The sequence below is a fragment of the Schistosoma haematobium genome, chromosome 6 (assembly GCF_000699445.3).
Source record: "Schistosoma haematobium chromosome 6, whole genome shotgun sequence".
Lineage (NCBI taxonomy): Eukaryota > Metazoa > Platyhelminthes > Trematoda > Strigeidida > Schistosomatidae > Schistosoma > Schistosoma haematobium.
The window spans coordinates 3,006,411-3,027,101 of NC_067201.1; the positions used below are offsets into that span (position 1 = coordinate 3,006,411).

A 20,691-nucleotide genomic window follows, 5' to 3' on the forward strand; every position below is an offset into this window, starting at 1 on the left:
CCACGAATAGCTTACAAATAAGGGAATACAAATATAAAATAATCCAAGTATTTAGTAATTATACAACTAAAATATAAACAGTAGTTCTTCTTAAGATAGTTCCAAAAATTATTATTTTCTCAGTATATGGCTTCATTATAGCAGCCAATCAATTCTATATAGATTCCAAACAGAAACTGAGTCTCTAAGAGTTCCGTTGTATTTTAATGATTGGTTATCTTGTCTGACTGTTGTATAAATGATGAAAATGTATTAGTTCATATATATATATCTGGGAATTGTCATACTATTTAGTTAATAGTACCGGTAAAGTTCTTCGCTTAATTCTGTGGCTAAATTTCAATACTTTTACATTATATACATTTTTCTCGCTCAGAAGAGATTACAGGAATTCATAGGTCTAAATTTCGTCCTAGTCTTCAGTAGTCATGAAAAAACTGGTTACCATCAAGATATGAAAATCGAGAAAATATTCAGTTACTAAAGCACTAAACTATATTATGATTGCGAATATCCTTAAGATTGATCAAATTTTATAAATCTATTACCATCTATTCATCATCTTTCTATAATTTGTACTTTATTAATACAGTATTTACAGTTTTGTCGACATGGTGAATTGATACGTTCCATGAACTGTTTGAATATATTAGACAGACTGTATCAAATCTTTTAAAGGGGAATAATTTATGGTAACTCAAGATCTATAAGGAAATTCTTCTAGAATCTGTTACGAAAACAGATACACTAAGTGTATTCTTTTCTGATATAGTCAACAATACAATGATGTACATTATAGAATTAATTCTTGATAAGTCTTGTTAATTTGAACACTTTATTCGGTTCATAAGCTATTCTAGTAACCCGCAAGCTAGAACTACGCAGTGATCTGAACTTGAGAGAAAAGGTTCACAATAAGCGAAAAACACTTTACTCCAAAGGTTCATTTTTGTACAGAAAAACACGAGTATTTATAAATGTTAACATTTGTTAAATCAACATCATATTTTGACCAATCCACTAAAAGACATATTATGCTACTGACACATAGTAGCACGCCATGTTGATATTCTAGATAGCCCCATCATGCTCTGATTGATTGGGACTCTTCGGTTCCTTTAGGGCCTCTGGAGGCTCTGTTGCAGTTCTCAGAAAGCTGACTCAACAATCCAAATTGGCACTGATTACTGTAGAGTATCTACTCAATATTTAAGTTTCTATGGCAAAACTTTAAGCATGATGTTTTCTCTAAAACTAGAAGTAATAATCGATTATCAACAGTTTTCATGTTCACAACGTAACCATGATAATTAGTACAATAATATTGTACCTTTAATCGAACTTTAATTATTTATTTACATTTCGGTGTAAATATGATAGGATCAGTCAATAAACCTAAATATACATGCAACAAATGTACTTGAATAAAACATACAATGAAATGTAATTCTTTAAAAGTTAACAATCAATAAAAAAAATAAGGAACAAAATATCGATTTTTAATAGGTAACCAATATAAAAGAAACAAGTGACATTGGTGTTATTCAGGAAAAAAGTAATAAAAAGGAAACAATCACTAAGGTATTTTTCCTTTAAACCATCTACTTGTATTATTACATCATAGTAATATCATTTTTGATGGATATTCATTTCATTGAAATGAAATATTAGAGAATTATATACAAACAAACAAACAAACAACATGAAAACTAAAGTTGAGAAAAAAAGAAGAGAAAAGAAAAGGAAGAGAAGACAAGAAAAGAAAAGATACATAAAATGCAATAAACTAACATTTGAAATAAGTAACTAATTCAACTACAGTACTCACTGGTTACGTAATCATCTATCAGTGGAAATAAACAACAACAACAACAAAAGTGAAGTAAAGTTCATATGGATAACAACTTTTATGTTTTGAAAAAAATAGATATCACGTCTACACATACAGATACAGTAAAAAAAAAGAAAGAAAAAAAACCGACAACACTAAAGTAGTGAAGAACATATAAGTAATGATATTGTAATCAATATACTATTTATTATTCTCCTATAGACAAAAAAAGGGGGAACAGTTATGAGATGGAAGAAACAATTGGACAATGAATAGAAAAATTGATTGTTAGTGTAAGAAAAAAGACCCCCACCAACCAACGAACTATTACTAATGTTACTGCTGCGGTTGCTAATAATAATAATACGAATAGTGGTTTGTTTTTATAAATGTACAATGGATAGTTCTTGTTGTTGTCTACATTCGAAAACAATGACTATATATATATATATGTATATAAGGAGATGATATATGAAATCATTTTTCGCTATTAGTATTAGAAAGTTTTTGAATTTCCGGCATAAGTAACGGTTGAATAATTTCAGCATAATATGAACCAAATACATGACGATTATGAGCTAATAATGGTAGAAGACGACTTGCTAAATCGGATAAACTTAATATTTCAAATTTAGAAGTTTTAAAACTATTGATTGATTCTTTATGTGGACTAGAAGGGGAAGAATGAAAAAGTAATCCAGTAGTGGTACTACTACCACCTGACATCATTGTTGTCGGGATGTTTAATGGAGGTTTTCGTAAATACCCAACAGAATTAACAGTAGTCCCATTTTCGTTGGTGGAAGAACTGAGTTTATCTTGATCAAGATCAAGTAGAACACTGAAACCTGGAGGTAAAGGTAATGGTTCAGGAGGATAGGACGACAATGCAGAGCGTAGAAAATCCATAGCTCGTTTATCTGAAAGTCAAAAGTTAATTATCATTAAAAAAAACCCACACAAGTGTTATAATAATTGCTTCTAAACGGTAAGTATTATGAAAATCATAAGATACAATACAGTTATTTTAACGTAGAGGTTAATTACTACGGATACACAGTTTCAGTCAATCAGTAACAACGTAGAACTTCGTACGTATGTACATCAGTTTGAGTTGCCATACCACATTAGCACAGAGATGCAGTTGTCGATTCAAATTCCGTAGTGGTAGAGGTTGTAAGAGTATAAGCAGTAATCGGGAAGATTCAGGTTTGGAGATGTTATTTAAAGAGTATGACCCAGTGAAATAAATTTGGGAAGAGAAAAAAAGAGACAAAGAGGAATCAGGAGATTAGAATTTGGGAGAACACAAAGAGTGGATGCACCTGCGCCATTGCAAACGACTTTGAGCCATGTTATACACAGTTTAGTTCTTAAGTTAAGCATAAGGACAGAGCTATCACAGTAAGTTTAATTATTATCGCTATATTTTCGTCTTCTCCCTAATTACATATAATTATCAGTACTCTATATTGGCACTGAAATCGCTCCTTCATACACTATATAATATGACGTTCCTAGTTATTCTAATGCGAAAACAATGGTTCCCTACAAATTTCGGTGACGAACTTCTTTTGAAAAACAAAACAGTTTAATCTTATATCACTGTCCATTGAATATTACACTCTTTCATGTATCAACTTGATCATAATTGTAAACCGACAGGAGCTCCGATCATAAATTTATAAATCGATAATCACCACTGTTCTTTCAAGTATTGGTCACAAAATTCAGTGGTAAATTTTTACACACAAAAAGCGGAATGACTATACTTCATTTGAAGATGATAACACAAATAAAATGATTAATTATTCATTTTATTATAATTAGAGTGGGGTTTTGTGGATATTATTATAGTAATTCAGTAGTTGAATTCATGAGTCAATTGAAGTGAAAAACCACTATGGAAAATCTGTAAGTACTGAACAGCCGTTTTGTCCTGAAGAGTCCCATACTAGGATGAAACGGCTACCCAATGCTTCGAGATTTTCGATGGCGATCTAACTTCAACTGAATCATGAATTCAACGATGAAAAATATTCATTTTATTGTTACCATGGTTGAAATTTAATATATTTATGTACTCTAATGTATAAGCGTGTGTGTGTGTGTGCACTCAGTTAGTTGCCTATTATCATACGACTTAACTAGTTAATTGATTATGTTACGATTATTATTATTGTTATTATTATTATTATTATTATTATTATTATTATTATTATTATTATTAGTAGTAGTAGTAGTAGTAGTAGTAGTAGTAGTAGTAGTAGTAGTAGTAGTAGTAGTAATAGTAGTAGTAAAAAATGAGAACGGTAGATCATAATGATAGTAGTGGTAATACCTAGAACTATGTACAAAATGATCATTCAATTAATCACAAGTGAAACATAATGATCAGCTGATTCAAGAAATAGAAAATGAAAAGAATGATAAGAATTAAAAGTAGTATATAGAGGAAATATTGGCAAAAAGAAAAAGGAAAAAAGTAGAAATAATTTGCATACACACACATTAAAAAAATGTTATTTTATAAAACTTACACATAAGTTTATAAACAGGATGTTCACTGATAATAACTGAAGTCAATTGTAAGCTTAATTCATTACGTCCATAATCTGTCATAGAAGCAGTTGTACATAATGATTTATACTCAGTTAATGTTGATAAGTTAGATGATGATGATGATGTAACTAAATTACAAGATTGTATGCATCGATTATACCATAATTCAATGGTTAATATAACTTGTTCAATTATATCATCAACTAATTGATCAGGTTTACTAAATTCATAATAAGTACAAATGAAAGAAGGAATTAAGTAGTATAAAGTAAAATATAATTGAATTATCACATACTTGGTTTCAAGCTATGCTATAAATAGAGAGGGATTTTGTGGAAATTGTAGTAATTTAATAATTGAATTCATGAGTTAACTGAAGTTAGACCATCATGGGAAACCTGGAAGCAATGGACGGTCGTTTCGTTTTATTGTGAGACTCCTCAGAAGTGTGGATCCACCATACTAGGGTGAAATAGCCGTCCAGTGCTTCCACGTTTTCCATGGTAGTTTAGCTTTAGTTAACACATGAACTCAATATGCTATAAATGTAAGGGGACTACTACCGATACAAATCGGATACTGAAACTGAAGTACGTAGAATGGGGCTTGAACCGGTGATATAGTGTTGAATGAAAATCAAATATCATAACCACTAAGTCATTACGCTATACGAAAGAATATTAAGTATGTATGATTTGTTCAACATAAATAAATATATTGACTAAGATCATAAAAACTTTAGAATATATCAGTCCCCAAATGCCCTGGTATGGCCGAGAGTGGGGTGGGCCCACCCTCCCTCTCGAAATGCTCTCACACGGCCACGCGTATACAGCCTCTGCCAGGGAAGTCCTACTCACTGCCTTCTCGTGGCAGGGTGTTGTTTACAAAAATGAGAGGACGAAAAGCGAATGTCCGGCGCTTTAACCGGATTCTAAACTAATGGTGCACATGGGCTCCAGTATCCTGTGGGAACAAATGGCGTATTAACCAATGGTTGGTCACCGGCTACCACGGAATAGCATCTCCTCACGATGCTCCATTGCCTTGTGGGTCAGACCTTTAGGTCAAAGGCTCTGGGTATGGCCCCTTAAGATAACCACCTGCTTCGGTCTGGGCACCCGGGCAGTATCACAGCCCACACACACACACACACACAAATATGGTGTGGCGCATATATATTTGGTGCCCTCTTGTACCAATATTTATGTGTTATTTGTTTGTTTGTTGTTGTTAGTCATATCATCCTCAAATTACTGTCTCTTTTTACCTCCCTCCACTTTTTCAATGAATGTTTTCATTGTTCAAATTATTCCTGTAATATCTCAGAAATCAAACCGTTCATAATTGTTCCCGATTTTGTTGTCTTCAAATCAGCCTAGCGTTGTGATTAGTAAATGGATAGAACATCAAGTGTTTATTGTATGAATGGTATGAAGGAGAATGAAAATCTTATTTTTGAAATAACGCTCGAAATTCTCCTTTACACCAATCAGAACACTACACTAGATAACCTGCCAGGAATTTAACACAACTGTGATTAAGAGTACGTGAATGACCTGACTAGAACGTAGGGATATTTCAACGACAACAATAGACAATAATATATACTAATGACGGGTAGAAAAAAAACACATCTAATATTTGTCATACTATCATCTACTAATCTGACTAGGTAACTAATCAATCAACTATCCTTACATCACATTTAACACTTACTAATTTAAAGAGATTCCATGTAATATTGGTGCAACATCTTGACAAATAGATTTTTTCAATTGTATCATTGCATCATGTGGTAAACTAGTTTCAAGTGGAATTGATAAAATAGGTTTTGTTGCAGTTAATGAAGATAATCCAGTTGTAGTGAATGTTGATACATTCGATGCTATATAATTACATACAACCAGAACAAGAGATGTTAAATTGACAATAATAGTTAATTGATTGCCTAAATCTATAAGACGATATTGATCCATGAGCATTGTCTTTGTAGAGGAGGAAGAAGGAAAACAATAGAAAGATTGAAAAAAAAGAAAATTTAATTCATATGTTGGTAAGTAATTCAATTTGTACTATATCTTTATATGCAATCTTCCTTTTATATATTACCACTATTGAATTAACCACTTCTATGAATCCAGTGTTCATCTTGTTGTGCTCAGTCGCTCAGTCAGTAGCAACGTAGAACTTCACACGTACGTACATCAGTTCGAGTTGCCATACCACATTAGCACAGAGATGCAGTTGTCGATTCGAATCCCACAGTGGTAGAGGTAAGAGTAAGAGTATAAGCAGTAATCGGGAAGATTCAGGTTTGGAGATGTTATTTAAAGAGTATGACCCAGTGAAATAAATTTGGGAAGAGAAAAAAAGAGACAAAGAGGAATCAGGAGATTAGAATTTGGGAGAACACAAAGAGTGGGTGCACCTGCGCCATTGCAAACGATTTTGAGCCATGTCATTCAGGGTCTCTAACCATCGGTTGCTATCATCTCGCGGTCCCCAACCAGGTGGTCTACACCTACCAAAATGGCTCAGTCCACTTGTCAGTGACTTCATGGATTTGTGCCATGTTTTGGTCTGGCCACCCCTAGCTTTCTTCCAACCTACTCGTACACTATTGAACATCGCACGTCGGAGCAGTCGGTGGTTGAGCATACGTAACACGTGTCCCAGCCATCTCAACTGATGAAGTTTCACTACTTCATCAATTGATTTGCCATCCTTACCTAGTACCCGTTTCCTAATGAGATATGACAACTTGGACCGATGTACATATGTGCCTGGTCCTACATTTTAGCTGACTGAGATTTGTACAGCAGAACTGTTTAGGTAATTCCATTAGTATGGAAATTTAATATAGAAAATTATATATGACAAAGTGATTAGTAGGGTTTCAATTGTACATTTGCTAATTGAATAGCAGTAAATTAGGAAATGTTCAGACAAACTGTATCTGATTAGATAGTTTAATGTAAGTAACTATAAACAAGAGTTCACTTGAAAGTGACCTCGTAAATTCTACAGTTTATAATATTCTGATCAGATTAATGAAGTTTAACGATAAATGTATGTAATATTAAACTATTTATAATACTTTGTGATACACTTAACTAGACAGTTCAATCTTCAAAAAGAGCCTATACAGTTTGTGAAAAAAGCTAACATTGTACAAGTCTGCTTTCTGTTTCCAAACTACTGGCTTCCAACAGACTTTACAGGTTGCACAAAAGCCGTAAGAAGCTAACTTGCTAGGAGCAGGACAGTTTCAGTTCAAGTCGTAGATTTATTTATTAGATTTCCACTCTCCATAGTGTTAGAGCATCACCACAATTATTGTAGGCCAACAACTGTTGTATTGCATTGTACCAGTTTCACCTCCCATTTGTTGAACACGGCTTTGCTTTAAGATTATCCGTTAAATAAGGTCACTGATAAGAAATCTATTAACATATAAGAGGCTCTGTACACAAGTACAGACAGAGCGAAGGCATACATCAATCTCCTTCCATTGTCCTATTACATCAATGGAGTCCCAGTTTCACCAATCCTCTTCAATTTTGCTATGGATGACATTCTGGGAACAGCTTTTAAGGAAGTAGGTAGTATGGATCCATTAACAGGAAAGACTTTTCGACATTTAACATGCAGACGACATTATCTTACTGTGTGATGATACACAACCAATTCAAACTAGTGTCCATAAGTACAAAACAAACTTTGCACTTTCTAAATGCAAAGTAATTTGGTAAGAATAATAGCAATCTGGAGTCGGAAATTCAATACATCTGGAAAAGTATGTGAATCCAAGTGGTGTGACAGATGAAATCAATTTATGTATGATAGAAATCATAATGGCTTACGGGGATCCGGATCGCTTTTGGCACTATTGTAAAAATTTGAGTTTACAAAAGATCGGTGAGAGCATTTCTGATACATTTGATCTGAAGACGTCCGGAAAATACTTGCACTTGATCGTGGTCTTCGAAGGATTGCTAGGATCTGGTGGTAACGCCATCTTAACAACGCTACGGTTTGACAATGTGTATTTGGGTTCAGTGGTTATAATTCAATCAGTGTCACCATCTTGAAACACGAACTTTCAGGGGCTTGAAATTGTGTTATGAATGTCATAACAGCATTTTCCACATCGCGTATGATTTTTGTTACGCTGAGACTAAATGGAATACGTGGGAGAGTTCAATTGATGGCACGGGATGATGATGCAAAAAATACCTGTCTATGACCGACATCTGTTTATCCATTAAGATTCCTTAGTTGAAGCCGTAGAGATGGTGTATAACTCAGTGGTTCGAGGTGTTACTGGATATGACTTAAAAGAGAATTCAATTGCGATGTTGCTGTATTTTTAGGATCTCACAAAGGAACTTGCCCTAGGAGCAAATAACTGATAAGGGTTATTTTTCTGTAAACAAATTTTTTAAGGTATGATATGTAATGTACCCATTGACCTTTGGTATTTAGTTAAAAGGAAATCAATTCTAAGATACTTGAGTTATTTACTGAAAATTAAGTATGATAATGTTGAAAAAAAAACACACATACACTCAAAATTTACCTCAGGCCAATCACGATCACGTGGCCATGTCAATAACTTCAAGTAGGCTTCACGTAGTATATTATTCGGTGTCAATGGGATAGTATCATTACTTGTGGTAGAACAACTATCTGAAGTGTTTTTAAGATCCACTGGAGTGTTCTTATTATTAGCGCTGATATTACTGGATGCATTGGGGCACTCATGATTAATTGGTTGATGTGATACATGAAGAAGATTATCATGTGCTTGTTTAATCCAATCACGTGTATGAGCTAAGCCATCAATACCAAGTTCTAAGTAGAATAAAAAAAATCGAAGAAATTGGAAATAGTGATAGGAAGGGTCGAGTTATAAGACTAAAACAAAAATATAATTCGTGATTTCACTAGAATTCAACAATCATTACGATGCTATAATAATATCAATCATCATGTGTTCACCAGTGGCTAGCTTTGAGAGGAATTCTCCAAATTTCTATTGAAAGACCCTAACCAGTGAAACTGAACGGCGTTGGGTGTGAGGAAGTTACCCACTGAAGAAAAAAGATGATTGCTCAATATCATGGATTGATAGGAGTTAGACATTTACACCATCCGATACTGGCTTAGTGGTCTAGAGGTTCAGTGCTACCATGTAGGGTCGAAGGTATTCGATTTGGTTTCCAGCTGTGAGGTCATGGATGAGTACTGCTGAAGAGTTCCATACTGGGATGAAACAGCCGCCCACTGCTTCCGAGTTCCAAATGCTTGTATAACTTAGGTCAGTTCGTGACGTCAATAGAAAATTCTTAGAATTTAAAGTATTACAGTGACACTAGGATAATACTGATAACGTAGACAGCCCTATCACACAGTAAAACGTTCTATGTACAATCTATATACTGTTTGGTATGTACGTATGTGCAACTTTTCGATGTTTATTACCAAACCTACACCGTTAAATATGAGTACAGTGACCCGTTTAAGAGATATTCAGATATCTATGAATTTAAGTAAAGTTGAAATTGCCTAAAATTTAAGAAAAAAAAACGCCTATATTTTATTTACTGTATAAAATACTCCCAAATTGGAACTGTCTGATCATTAGTAAACATCAAGAGAATCACACGCATTTCTGCGAAAAACCTGAATGTGAAAAGAGGGAAGAGTGAAATCTGTAAGCTAGCTTCTGTTTCAAGAAGTGGTAACAAAAAAAGAGTGGATCTCACTGTATATTACATAATTTACATAACTCTGAGAGAGAGAGAGAGAGAGAGAGAGTAACCAACGAGAAGACAAATCGTTTATAAGTAACATTTTACGGTACATTTAGGGTTTAAACACCATAATATTATTGCTAAAATGTATTCTTAGATGATTATAAACACTAGAAAACACTTTAGTAGAAGTGAGAAAATGTATTTCTTATTCAAGAGATTGAATATCCAAGATACATTATTCTTTGATTCAATGCTTTGATTGGTTAAATGTCTGAATTACACATAACACATTGTACTATTATTAGTGAAATTTTTACAAAAGGATGAGATGACTGTTTTTTTGGCTCAAATAACTGATCATCCATATCGTACATTTCAATAAGTTCGATAGTAGTTTAATAATAGTTAAGACACCTAATTCGTAATTTATTATTAGGTTATTGGTTAGAACTCTACATTCCACTTAATTGTAAATTACCACAAACAAACACACTTAGATTGTTTGCTTGAGGACAAGGACAAGATTCTATACTTAATAAATAGATTAAGGATGAATTTTCGGAAGTACTTTTCGTATCTTAGTGAACACTTCACAGTTCATTAGTTACATAATTTTTAACAAAACCAAATGATAAAAAAATACAGTAAATGATCATACTTACATAACCAATATATATAATACAAAGATGGAAAGTCGCTAGCAGTGGAATCCAGTTTGACGCGCATTTCTTCCTATTTCGGACTCGTCAACTGGATGTACCTGCATCTCAAAGTTAATGTTCACTTTGGGACACGAACTCAGTACCGTTCTCTTCAAACGCCATCGCATTATCCACTTAGCTACTTGACGAAATGCGTGTTCTGGATTTTACTGCTAACCATTATTCATCTTTGCTTATAATGCTTGTGAATCAAGGCAATATCAAGGTAATCTGTACAGTATGCACATATGCCAGTAAGAGTCAGTCAGTCAGTCAGTTACAACGTAGGACCAGGTACATATATATGCATCGGTCCAAGTTGCCGTTCCCCATTAACACAACAAAATGAACACCAAATTCATAGAAGTAGTTAAGCCAATGGTGGTAAAATATAAAAGAAAAATTGCATATAAGGATATAGGACAGAAAGAAAAAATTAGTTCGTAGAAAGAAAGATATAAAGCGATTTTAATCTCAAGGTTTAAGGGAAGACAGAGAGTGTATACACTATCTACGCCATTGTAATCGATTCTGAGCCATATCACCAAGAGTCTACAACCATTGGTTACGATGGTCACGCGGACCCCAACCAAGTAGTCTGCATCTACCAACATGGCGAAGACTACAAGTTAGTGACTTCAAGCACTGATGTCACGTTTTGGTATGGCCACCCCCAACTTTCTTCCAATCATCTCCAACACCGGTTAGCATTGCACGTCGTGGTAATCGGTGTTCGGGTATACGTAACATATGGCCCAACCATCTCAGTCGATGAAGATTCACAACCTCATTGACTGATTTACCATCATTACCTAATACCCTGCGTCTAACCTCACTATTACCTACCCGGCGATCCCAGCAGATGCCAGCAATATTTCTAAGGCATCTGTGGTCAAATACTAGTAGCTTACGAGTATCTTCAACTCTTAATGGCCATGTTTCGCTGCCGTAAATGAGAACAGAACGGACTGCCGCGCAGTATACTCGTCCTTTTATTGATAGACGGATATCTTGCCTTCGCCATAGGTGACGTAATTTGGCAAAAGCCAAACGAGCTTTTCGAATCTCTACTGAGATTTCGTCAGACACCAACCCATTAAGGCTGATGTGCCAATAAGAGAGACTGATCAATTGCAATCCTAAACATCAAATGAGGAGATTCAAACAAACAATACCAAGTGAATATATATAATTTTCATTTACTTTGTTGAGCTTCTAAAAATGTAGCAAATTTTGTTCGTTCATAAGTAACAGCCTGTTGACGAATATATGGTCTCATTTGTTTAATTGTAAAATTAGCCAAATCCATATGCATTTTATCCAGTAGAATAAAGACATTTCTAATTTTCAAAAAAGAGAGAAAATAAACATAAACATGAATGGAAATAAACTTTAGAACATGTCGACTTTCTCTTCATTAATTACATTGTAGAAAACCCTTTTTTTAGAAATAACACTTTTGACATTTCATTAGGTAATCTTCTACCATGAGAATTAATTTCTAATTTAAATTACGCAGATAGCATAGTCTTGTTTGGTGAACATGGTAACAGAGTGTAAAATATATGATCCATTTTAAACAACAAAAACAAATGAAAGGATGTTTATGATGTGATTCCTTCTATCCAAATTTGAAATGTTGCTTTAAGATTAGTTTGCATTAACGCTTAAATTAAGATTGGGGTGTGAAGAAGTTAATTGCGTCGATAGCTTCATTCAAAATTTTCATTAGCCTTGATTTGTTAGTGTCTGGTAAAATTTTGGTATAGATTGATAAAGCTTGATTGGAGTTTGTTAACTTGTGTCAGTTGTTACGTAGTAATATACATACGTCTATCAACCAAAGGATGAGATTATTATGCAACAGATTTTTTTGTTCTACTTTATAGCTGCAAAATATGATCAATAAGAATACAGGGCATTCGTAGGCTACTATTATTAGATCATACGTGCGTTCAAACCATTGCATGTGTTTTTTTGGGACAACTGAAAGATGCTGAGGTTGGGCATACGGTACTAGGTAAGGATAGTAAATCGGTTAATGACGTAGTGAACGTTCATCAAATGAGGTGGTTGAGATATTCATTACGCATATCCAACTATCATCTACCTCAACAGGCGGTCTTTTCTGGTGTACCGGTAGACTGCGGTTAGTCAGTCAGCTACAACGTAGGACCAGGTACATATATGCATCGGTCCAAGTTGCCATACCTCTTCAACACAACAAGATGAACACCAAATTCATAGAAGTAATTAAGCCAATGGTGGTAATACAAAACAAATTGCATATAAGGATATAGGACAGAAAGAAAAAATTAGTTCGTAGAATGAAAGATATTAAGCGATTTTAATTTCATAGTTTAATGGAAGACAAAGAGTGTATATACGTACACCATTGTGATCGATTCTGAGCCATCTCACCCATAGTCTCCAACCATTGGTTACGATAGTCACGCGGACCCCAACCAAGTAGTCTGTATCTACCAACATGACTAAGACTATAAGTTAATGACTTCAAGCACTGATGCCACGTTTTGGGTTGGCTGCCCAATAAACCAGTGTGAGAAATTATGTTTAGGATTTCAAGTTGGACGTTAGGTTTAAGGATTATATTTAATGTTTCCATCATGAACTAACATCAGTTATAATGCCAAAATGGTATTTAGCTAGATGAATTTCGTGCCAAAATCTAACATCTACTATCTCAAATCTGATTGGTTTATCCATAAATTATAATCTCGCCAGATTTATTTTTTATAATTAAAATTAATTTCTATTATATTTAACTAATACAATGAAACTTAATGTACATTTAACGTAGATTGATCACTTCAAACTGTTGAGGATGTTAAATACCCAATGGTTCATTAAAAAAAAAACAAATCAGAAAGCTAAAATAAGAATCTATACCTGATTTGTAGTAATCAGGCGATAGTGGAACAGTAATCTTAAATGATGTCAATAGTAGGAGTGGCAATCTGTTCATGAAGTAGAAACATGATTTATATAAAAATTTAAAAAAAAAACAACAGATGGTGTATATCGAAAGTATCCGTTTTATTGATCTCACCAGATGAGATGATCTACAAGGAATAAGTCAATTAATATATTCACTAGATGCTTGCATATGCGTTAAACTCTAATTATGAGAGCTAATGATACTTCCCGGTCGTCAAAACTGAAGTATGGGGACTTAAATGTCATTTTTATTCATTTGACTTTATATTAAATCAGTGAAACTTTCGTATAGAAGAACCCAGTGGCCAATCATAAAGTGTAGATAAGAAACGGATTAGTTCTCTACTGTACCAAGTTCAAACATAACCCACCACACATATAATAATATACTTGTAATACTTGATCACTAATGAACCGAGTATGAAATCACACTTAAAACACGATTGTACTATAAGTGGTAGAAGGCGGAGAAAACAGTACATATTGATACAAAGGGGCACCAAATAGATATGCGCCACATAAGTCACTTGATTTCAGTGTGGGATTTGATACTGCCTGGGTGCCCAGAGCGAAGGTTGTTTTCCTATGGGGCCACATCCGGAGCCTTCGACCTAAAGGTCTGATCCACAAGGCAGTGGAGCGACGTTAGGAGATGCAGTCCCATGGTAGTCGGTGACCGATAATTGATTCAGACACCATCTGTTCTTTCAGGATACTGTAGCCCATGTGCACCATTGGTATGGAATCAGGGTTTTCCAACTCCCCTAGGTGGATCGTCCATATCCACCAACCCGAGTAAAGCGCCAGACGTTCGCTTTTCGTCCTCTCAATTTGATAGACAACACCCCTACCACCAAAAGGCAGCGAGTACGACTTCCCTGGTAGTGGCTGGATACGCGTGGCCATGTGAGAGCGTTTTGAGAGAGAGAGCTAACTCTCTCCACCCTCGGCCGTACTAGGGTATCTGGGGGCTTACAATAAGCAGAATATGAAGATGCAACAATAAAGACATAAATAAGAATAATAATCCGGAAGAGAACACCAACTGTTTAAACTTTTCTAATATTCATCCAGTTATAATTGACCAATTGTTAATATACTTTAGATCTAAAAAGTTTTTATCCAATATTTAAAGTAAATAATATATTAATAATAATGATGATAAAGCTTACTTGAATGCATCAATTGGATCATCGATTTTTCTTAAATCTTCAACTTCTTGATCACGTATTGGAGCACAAAATTGTTTCATTAAATTAATTACTTCATTTTTATAAATTTCTAAACTTAAATAACCAGTTTCTTCTAATTGAGATTTAGCTATATCCATATCCAAAAGATTTTCAATAAGTGTTTTCAATGTTGTTTGATTAGGCAAAACTAAACTTTGTAATGACTAAAATAAGTAATAAAAAATACTAAATAATTTGGATAGGAAAAAGAATTCAAGAGGATTAGAACTAGTAACAGTACCATTAACAGTAGAAATTATGGTAAAATTTCGGAACCCAGGATTTAAGAAATGGCAAAGAATGAAAGGATCTGTGCCACCGCAGACGATTCTGAGACATGTCATCCAAATTATCTAACCATTGGTTACAATGATTGGGTAGACTTTACCGAAGCAGTTTTCACCCACCTATATGGATCAGTCAAATTGCCAATGACTTCGTGAATTGACTCCATATTATGGTTTGTCTGTCTATAGTTTTCTTCCAGTCTACCAGTACAGTCGGTTAGTATCAACGTAGAACTTCACACGTACGTACATCAGTTCGAGTTGCCACACCACGTTAGCACAGAGATGCAGTTGTCCATTCAAATCCCATGGTGGTAGAGGTAGTAAAAGTATAGGCAGTAATCAGAAAGATTAGGGTTTGAAGATCTTATTCAAGGAGTATAATCGAATCAAATAAATTTGGAAAGAGGAGAAAAGGGATATGAACAATTCAGAAGATTAGAAATTGGGAGAACACAAAGAGTGGGTGCACCTGCGCCATCGCAAACGATTTTGAGCCATGTCATTCAAAGTCTCTAATCATCGGTTGCTATCGTTTCGCGGATCCCAACCAGGTAGTCTACATCTACCAACATGGCTCAGTCCACTTGTCAGTGACTTCATGGATTTGTGACATGTTTTGATCTGGCCGCCCCTACCTTTTTTCCAACGTACTCCTAGACCATATATCCTCGCTCGTCGGGGCAGTCGGTGGTTAGGCAAACGTAACACATGTCCCAGCCATCTCAACTGATGAAGTTTCATTACTTCATCAATTAATTTGCCATCCTTAACTAGTACCCGTTTCCTAACAACTGCATTACTTACTCGGTGGTCCCAGGATATACGAGCAATGTTTCGAAGACACCTATGATGGATTGTCAGCTTAATCATATATCAGCCTACTTACGAGATATGATGGCTAACATTGGTTGGAAAGAACAGCTTGAAAGGAATTAGGTGCAAGGCTTATATTGTGAATAGAATTATATTTGAAATAATCTTAGTGATTGAAGTTCAAATAACCACAGCGTTTGTTTTGCAAACTGGTCCGAACTGCCTCAGGGCAGTAATCTAAGGAAGCTCGGACCAGGTCCTGTGGATAAGACGTTGCGATTATTTGACTTTCAATCATCGAGATTATTTCAAAGATATTTTTAATTTAATTTAGTTGTATGCTGATTACTGAATAAGGATTTTTGGACACAGAATAGCAAGGGTGGTAAATTGATTGCCAACTTTTATCAACTGAAATGACTGAGACATGGCGCACATGAATTTACCCTCTCATTTTTTCTCAACTCTGAACATACTTTTGATTGTGTACTTTCATTTCTCTCTACTATCAGTAGTATAACTTATACTTCGCCAATTTACCTCCCGTTAATTTCCTTTCGTTGTGATGTGGCAACTAGGAATTGATAGACATATATATGAGAACTTATATCCGTCTGTGAAAGCAACTTATAGTTTATGTTTATTAAAATGGGGAATTACATTTAAACACTTTAAGAAAGATACAATCAAGCTCAATTAGTATCTTAATTTCTTCCTCAGTTTATTAGTCAAAAAAACTTTATGCGTACACTTTAAGTCGAAAATACAGTGTATTAAGTCTGTCTATGTCATTTGACTATAGAAACTAAATAATATGTTGAATGATTTCAATCTGTAATTTTAAAATAAAACATTGAATATCATTGGTGTTGAAATACATACTGAATTGTACTAATAATAGAAAATAGATAACCAAATAAATCACATACCTGTTTAACTTCTTCCAGTAAGCGTAAAGCTGGTTCATAGTCTGGAGGATCACAATCTAAACTAGATCGTAAAATATCCCAAAATGCTCTATGCATTGTTTCTTTAATACAATATTCCAAACTTGACAAAAATAAGAACAACAAAAAACACATTTGTAAAGACTGATAAAAACAAGTATAGTAATATCATAGAATGTTGAAAGCATAACATAGCACTAATTAATCGTGAACATTTTCGGAATATTTATGAAATGTAGTTGTATGTTAAAAATATCAGCATGATAAGTAAGAATTTTGTTGCAACAATAAACCTCAAACCTCTGAAATTAAACGTTAAACTACTGAGACTAGAGCTGCACAAGTTTGATTTATTACGTAGGCCTATAAACGACTGGTTTCTGGTGAATACTTTTTTTAAACAACTCTCTGTCTTCAACCATACAGAGAAAAATGTCTAGAACTTGAACACCTTTTTTACGTATTCATTCTGGATGAATTGAGTCTCTAAATTCTTTGTTATTCTCTTTTAGATTACTCTACTGTTACATTTTAAATCAATAGACCAGGTTGAAGTGGTGCACTATTTTTGTTGTGTCCAGAAGTTAAAACATTAACTTAACCAAGTAAAGTAATGGGCAGGTATTGAAAATATTTAACATACAATAATTGGGTCATTGGTTTGAGGACCGCTTCCACTGATTTGGTTTGGTCAGTCGGTCACTAGTACTAGTATTTGTAAAGTTTGATTAACAGCTAAATAGATGAGCCTGAAGTGAATTAACCATAAATTACATTGATCACAAAAACAGAAGATTCAAAAACTCACAATACATTGATGTGCTCTCTGGTACAATGGATTAATATGGTCAGATAGTTGAAACAGGATCTAGGTAGTTTAAAAATTCTTCTGTTATGTGGAATTTGGACTAGGCTTGATAAAGTTCTTGAATAAACAGTCGAATGAAAAAATCAAACTTAAATATACTGTTTATATGCTGAAGATCATCTGAGATCGCATACTGTTTCTCCTCATTCTATAGTTGGGTACCATACAACACTCTTGCAACAACAAAAAAGAATACTGAGAAGCGAGTCGTAAAATAATAAGAGTTGCTATACACTGAAGCTTCTAACTATTGAACAAGAATTTAATTATAGAAGAGTTGGCTTATCTGAAGCATTCCCTCTATATTTTAAGCTTAATTTTGAGGAGATTAAAGTGTACGTACTACTTGAGTCTCAAAAAAGACAGTAACAACTCTTTATTAACCATTGATCATCAATAGTTGCTTAATTACCAACTTTTGACAAGATTATCTTTGAAATGAAACAACTCTCAATAATCGATCATAACACATACCTTTTTTCTTGTGGTTCATATTTTTCCAGTCTAAACTCAGAATCCACAGTTATTTCATGTGCTAAAGACATATTATAGAATGCTTTAGCTGCTTCCGCAAGTTGATTCATTGACACAAACTTTGGAGGTGAAGCTAACAAGAAAAGTAATAAGTAATTTCAAGCAGATACTTAAGTGGAATATATGTAGCACTTTAACTATTTAATGAAATATGCCTATTACTCTTCTCTAAACATAAATTAAAAACATGACTTGAAAGTCGGAAACGTACTTCACTTCAAAGTCACACATAATTGAACTAATTGATTTTTCCTTGAATTATAAAACAAAAGTTTATCTTCAATAGATAGATTTTAATAGTTGGTTATTGAGGTTTATGAAGAATGACAAAGATTCGTCTTTGGATGACTTTGGAGAGGTTAAATTGAATAATGTAGTTTACGGAAAAGTACTCTGATGAATTCATACGAACCGAAAACTAAGTAGATATGAACTAGGATTTTTCAAAGGACACAGTATGTACAATCTCTTGGTGGAAGGAAACTGTTTACCCTAGCAGAGGTTTGATTCAAGTGAGATAGATAAACAGAAATATAGGATGTACAGCTCAGAAAGCGTCTGTATGTCCGCAATTTTACAAGCCACAGGCGTATTGAGATTGATTAGTAGAAAAAGAAATTATACAACGAGTTTGGAACTGATCGTACTTGCTCCACTACGACCGGTAATGAGATATATTGCAGTCTTCGATCTTCAATTCTGGTTACGTGACGAACTCTACCAAGAAAGTATTCAGTTTTACATACAGCTTAGACGGTGACTTCATGAATTAATTTGGACTGAAAAACTAAAAATACTAACTTCTACTGTACAACTATACGAAATATGCCTAACGAAATTATAATTAAAGAAACTACCTGTCGATTGAGTTTTGAGTTAATCAAATGATATTACATTGTTTTACATGATCAAAAAGAGCTTGTGGCTATACTTGCTGCTAACATTGGGGAACTAGTTCGTACTTTACAAGTTTGAGCACATATGGACATGGTGGGACACAAGACCAGTGTTTATTTTATCGGGTTAACAAATACCTGCTACAGTTGCAACTCTTAGTTCACCACATTGTTATAACTAAAAAGTTACAAAGCTTAATGATGGTAGTTAGTCATTAACAAAGACATGTGATGGAGAAGAATTAGAAAATATCATGTTGGAAAATGAATGAGATCTAGGGACGAAAAGCAAATGTTAAACCCTAAGATTTCAAGGAATACAACGAACGAATGCACGTTAGATACTGGGTCTGGTTTTGAACTGTATAACCTTGGATCCTAAATCAAGGGTTACAGTTATTTCACTGTTTACAGTTAAGGAAATCTATGAGGCCGGATAAGACCAGAATACAGTAACTTCTATGAGGGTGTTCAGTTGTGATTTGATCGACTATATTACTTTACAATGGGTCTATTTTAGACAGAATAACAACCCAATCTCTCCCTATTTCACTCAATACGTAGAAAGATGCCTCGTCTGCACCACAAGCCGTCCAATTTGATAAAAACCAGGCGTTCTGTATTATTTCAGTGAACTAACCAGTCACTGAACCTCTGGAAATTTCTCAAACAGCCATGGCTACACACAAATGCAACCAGTCAAAAAGTAGAGATGGCTCATGCTGATGGTAACGACAAAAAGCCGACCGAAAACTTCCTTAGGAACATGTAAACTGACTAACTTTCGAAAGCTGCCCTCTTGATTTTGAGGTCTTCAACAGAAGTGACTTACGAGGTAGCAATGTGTCTTTATCCTTATCATGAAGATTCATTTTCATGGCTATAGAGAATCGCGGAGGTTCCAAAGTAGTATCCGCATCAGGTAGAAAGCCCTCATCACATTCGTTGGATGTTTCCGTTTCTTTTTTGTCATCTGAGCTCATAATGGGACTACAATTCATGTACAGCGCGCAAAGTACCCTTCAACAGTAACCTTCAACTGGTTTGCACATCGTTACAAATGAGCATAAAGTTGTGGTAGTACTTATACAAACACACGCCACTTCTGTTATCAAAATAAAGCACTATCTCTGTCGGCCATTCTTCGACTTTATTAGCCACACCCTGTGATTGAAGATTATAGTAGTGTTACAATATGCTCTTTGGCTATTCTTCATTACGTTAGAGTTTCGGCGTGGGTTATCAGTGAATAGTATCATCTTTCCCATCAACATGTTGGTGCCACCATATGCAGATG

The 20,691-nt window shown here is 34.4% G+C and overlaps 1 protein-coding gene across 1 annotated transcript; it reads right to left on the reverse strand.

The window, feature by feature from the left end:
• Positions 1 to 821: 821 nt before the first annotated feature.
• On the reverse strand, positions 822 to 20,428 carry MS3_00008321 (uncharacterized protein). Its single transcript, XM_051216686.1, has 9 exons — positions 20,227 to 20,428; positions 18,439 to 18,571; positions 17,079 to 17,199; positions 14,987 to 15,210; positions 12,060 to 12,196; positions 8,976 to 9,250; positions 6,113 to 6,381; positions 4,372 to 4,613; positions 822 to 2,751 (listed from the first exon to the last, which is right to left on the reverse strand). Exons 1-9 carry the CDS (start codon positions 20,393 to 20,395, stop codon positions 2,309 to 2,311), a joined length of 2,013 nt encoding a protein of 670 aa, XP_051065279.1. The 5' UTR covers positions 20,396 to 20,428; the 3' UTR covers positions 822 to 2,308.
• Positions 20,429 to 20,691: the final 263 nt, after the last annotated feature.

Coding starts and splice junctions, on each gene's coding strand:
- MS3_00008321 (XM_051216686.1), bottom strand. CDS start 20,395: ATGAATTGTAGTCCCATTATGAGCTCAGATGACAAAAAAGAAACGGAA. Junction 18,572..20,226: donor TAAAGACACATTGCTACCTC/GTAAGTCACTTC, acceptor TTTTCTTGTTAG/CTTCACCTCCAAAGTTTGTG. Junction 2,752..4,371: donor TCCTGTTTATAAACTTATGT/GTAAGTTTTATA, acceptor TTTGACTTTCAG/ATAAACGAGCTATGGATTTT.